Below are 4,168 nucleotides of genomic sequence, written 5' to 3' on the forward strand. Positions count from 1 at the left end.
CAGCCTTATTAGATGTGGAACATCTCAGAAATGCTGAGTAGCAGTAGATGTGGCTGTTTTAATCTTTAGTCAGGTCTAAATCTTCTGTTTCAAAAGGGAACATGCTGATAGGCCAAAAACGCTTTATCTCAGCGAAAGAAGTTAAAAATGGACAATCTGAGAAGTCGCAGCTCTACATTCAATTTTCAGCCTTATTAGATGTTGGACAGCTCTGAAATGCCGAGAAGTAGTAGATCTGGCTGTTTTGAACTGGAATCAGGTTTAAAACTTATGTCTCAACATAACAGAAGCCAAGATGCCAAAAAAGGTTTATCTCAGCAAAAAAAGTGAAAAATGGACTATATGTATGGACTACATTCAATTTTCAGCCTTATTAGATGTGGAACATCTCAGAAATGCTGAGTAGCAGTAGATCTGGCTGTTTTAATCTTTAGTCAGGTCTAAATCTTCTGTTTCATATAAGAAGCCTAGAAGCCAAAAAAGCTTTATCTCAGCGAAATAAGTGAAAAATGGACTATTGTGATTTCGTAGCTCTACATTAAATTTTCAGCCATATTAGATAATGGAAAGCTCCAAAATGCTAAGAAGCAATAGATCTGGTAGTTTCAAACTGGAAACAGGTCTAAATCACATGTTTGAAGATATAAGAAGCCTAGAAGCCAAAAAAGCTTTATCTCAGCGAAAAAAGTTAAAAATGGACCATCTGAGAAGTCGCAGCTCTACATTCAATTTTCAACTTTATTAGATGTTGAACAGCTTCTAAATGCTCAGAAGCAACAGATTTGGCTGTTTGAAACTGGAGCCAGGTCTAAATCTTCTGTTTCATGAGAAAAGTAGCCCGGATGCCAAAAACGCTTTATCTCAGCGAAAGAAGTGAAAAATTGACAATCCGTGAATTCGCAGCTCTACATTCAATTTTCAGCCTTATTAGGAATGGGACAGCTCCGAAATGCTGAGACACAACAGATCTGGCTGTTTTAAACTAGAACCAGGTCCAAATCTTATGTTTCATGAGAGCAGAAGCCCATGGGCCAAAAAAGCTTTATCTCTGCGAAAAAAGTTAAAAATGATTGTCTATTTTTCACTTCTTTAGCTGAGATAAAGCATCTTTGGCCTCTCGGCTTCTGCTGTTATGAAACATAAGATTTAGACCTGGTTGTAGTTCCAAATAGCCAGATCTGCTGCTTTTCAGCATTTCGGAGCTCTCCAAAGTGGGATCAAACATGCTGATACTGGGTAGAAATTCAATTCATTTGACATTGATACATTATCATGACTCAATTTTTGTAAATTCAGTCTAGATTGTGTGATCGATAAATTATCAACTGCCAAGTAGCAGCACATTATTTCATTTTTTATTTTATTTTGTGTATCAACCAAACACAGTTTCTAGAAGAAACTGTGTTTCTTCTAGAAGAAACTGTGTTTCAAAAGCGTGTAGCTTTTGCTACACCTAGCAAAAGCTACACGCTTTTGCTAGGTGTAGCAAAAGCGTCAAAACACCTAGCAACAGGGTCAATCACGCCTAGCAACAAGATCAACCACTCCATCCTCATTAAAATAGCATGTTTTTTGTTAGCTCCTGTCTCAGAGAGTCGCTTGGCATCTGACTGAATCTGTTTGAAGCGACTCCTTTGCAGGAATTTGTAGGCTAAGATAGTAGCTTTCTGGGAGGACTAAGTTTCTTTGAGAAATCAGATCCAGGATTCCAAATTCTAAAAGAGGTCAACTGGATTGTAGTTTGATAACTGGGGATTCTTCAAAACACGGTTGGATATTTCTGAAACCTTTATTAAATTAGTGAAGCAATAGCATTTCAATGCTTTTTGGCCGTTGGGAAAGGAAAAATCATCCATATTTACATCCCGTTTGTTGTTGATCAAGGCTCATTTCTCTGGACTAATCTAAACTGATGAATTATGTTACTGAATGGGGATGCAAATTTACAACAAAAGAAATATTTGCGTTTTTGTTTCCTATCTTTATTGGAAATCAAGAAATTAATTTATGTTTATGTAAAAACGGTAACAATGTTTTTATATAAACCAGCTACCTAACAGCACCCACTGGTGTTCCAGTAAATGAAGCTGCAACACTGGTATATTGTAAATATTTGACAACTGTAAGGAAGAAGATGTTTACAAAAATCATTTTGTTAATTTCTACAAATATAATCTATTTCATAAAGTCCCAGGTTTCCTCCGTGCTTCTAAGATGATACTGGTCTAATATGAGCTGGATAATCCCTTCTGTTCAAGTTTCTCCTGGATTTTATCAGCAGTTAGGTTGAGCTGACAGTCCCTTAGAGCTGCTATCAGCTCCTTTGTTTGGACCTCAGGTCCTCTAATCTTCCTCCACTCCTTCAGCAGCTCCATGGCGGTCTCCTCCAGATCGGTGGGCTGCCGTGTGGCGATGGAGTCCAGCTTGGTCTCCCCCAGTCGTAGTTTGCGGCCTAGTTTGCGCCAGTTCCTCCCCAGATTGTCTCTGATCACCTCCGTGGCGATGTCCAGTTTGTCTTGAGGGACAAGAATAATAATAATGCTAATATTGATTAATTGTTGACTACAGTATACTCTAACTGCTGTATTATGGGTAAAAGTAGGTTTGTAACTTTGAATAACTATTTAAGAAGACACATTAAAGCTCTGTAGTTGATTTTACACAATCTATTTAAAAGATACATTAATATGACAGTAACACCTACGTATTATTATTTTTTCCCTTCCTTTGATGTAATGTTACTACAAATTCCTTCCCAGTTTATGTCTTTATATTTCCACATTTAACTCCAATGGAAAGCAATACTTATACTACAACTAGAAGTTGTGCCCAAGCCAATTTGCAAGTGTAATAATGATTATTTTCTTTAATTAAATCCAATGTTTTTGTTGCCACCCAACCAAACCTGTGCTGTGTTCAGATCCGATACTGACATCCTTCCTGTGTGATTCAATGCCATACTTGACGGAGTTTGGCTACATCGAGGCTAACTGCAGTAAAAAAGACATATGGAGGATCAGATAGCAGGTAAAGCAGCGCACAGCTACAAACACTCACCCRGATTAGCATGACGGTCAGAAAGCTAAACAAATAACCCGGAAAATTATTTTAACTCTTTGAGCTGCGATGTAAGACACTGGTTCTGCTCTCGCTGTTGAACCGCTGCTACGCGCTACAGGTAGTAATATTTGACAGACGGAGCGCCGCTTCTGCTCCACCTGGTAGTGAACTCTCACACCGAATCTGTTTAAAGCTGCAGCGTCTAACCCAGTGTTTCTCAACCTTTTTTGGCCCAGCGCCCCCCTGGCCCTTATCCAGGTCCCTCACCGCCCCCCACCAAAGAATTTGCAGGCTACTTTGCACTGACCATTATTTTATCATTAATATAACAATCACTATTGTAGATGTTTTGATTTTTATGCTTGTTTCTGTATTTATCATCAAAAATAATTTCCCAGAGAACAAAAAAGCCATGGGAATAGAAATTATTTTCACAGGCGTCTACGAAAAATGCAACAAACATTCAAGTTAAAATTGGTAGGCCAGTCAGAGTGGAAAAAATATTCTTATTCTTTGCCATTTTCTAGTTGTTAAATATTACACAAATGAGCAGATAAAAGATGTACAGCATGCCAGTTTAAACTTTGAACTATTTGCATACGACTAAGCTCTGCAACATTAAAACATGGATAGAACTGTAACTACATTAATCATAACTCTTCTTTTCTTCAGTGTTTCTGTTGGTTTCTGGTGGTGCAGCTCTGTGCTGCCTTCAGGAGAATGGTACATCAGAGTATCAACCATAAAATTTCACCCACATGGCATTTATTGTGCAAACCAGAGCTTTCAGTGGAAAAATAAAAGTTTCAGATCCTTTTAATGCCATACAAATATGAGACAGAAACATGGATTATATCTTTATATAGACCTGTCTATTGATTTATAGACTAATAGTTTTACTGGACAGAAAWTACAAAGAACAAATCTGGTTCTTAATCAAATCCTAATGAGTCAAATTGAAAGTGTCATGGAGTCGTCAGCCTCATGACATTAACACTGACAGGAAAAATAATATTGAAGAAATCAATATATCAAATCTAATTAAAAACATAAATAAGTGATAAAGTTCTTTACTGTTATGGTCTGTAAGATATATTTATTCTCAGTA

At 37.3% G+C, this 4,168-nt stretch overlaps 1 protein-coding gene across 1 annotated transcript; it reads right to left on the reverse strand.

The window, feature by feature from the left end:
* Nucleotides 1-1,960: 1,960 nt before the first annotated feature.
* On the reverse strand, nt 1,961-2,624 carry LOC103462317 (FAS-associated death domain protein; the record flags this gene model as incomplete). Its single annotated transcript, XM_017303860.1, has 1 exon — nt 1,961-2,624. A coding segment is annotated over one exon (399 nt), but the record flags the coding sequence as incomplete, so codon positions are not given.
* Nucleotides 2,625-4,168: the final 1,544 nt, after the last annotated feature.

This window comes from Poecilia reticulata, linkage group LG3 (assembly GCF_000633615.1).
Source record: "Poecilia reticulata strain Guanapo linkage group LG3, Guppy_female_1.0+MT, whole genome shotgun sequence".
Taxonomy (NCBI): Eukaryota; Metazoa; Chordata; class Actinopteri; order Cyprinodontiformes; family Poeciliidae; genus Poecilia; species Poecilia reticulata.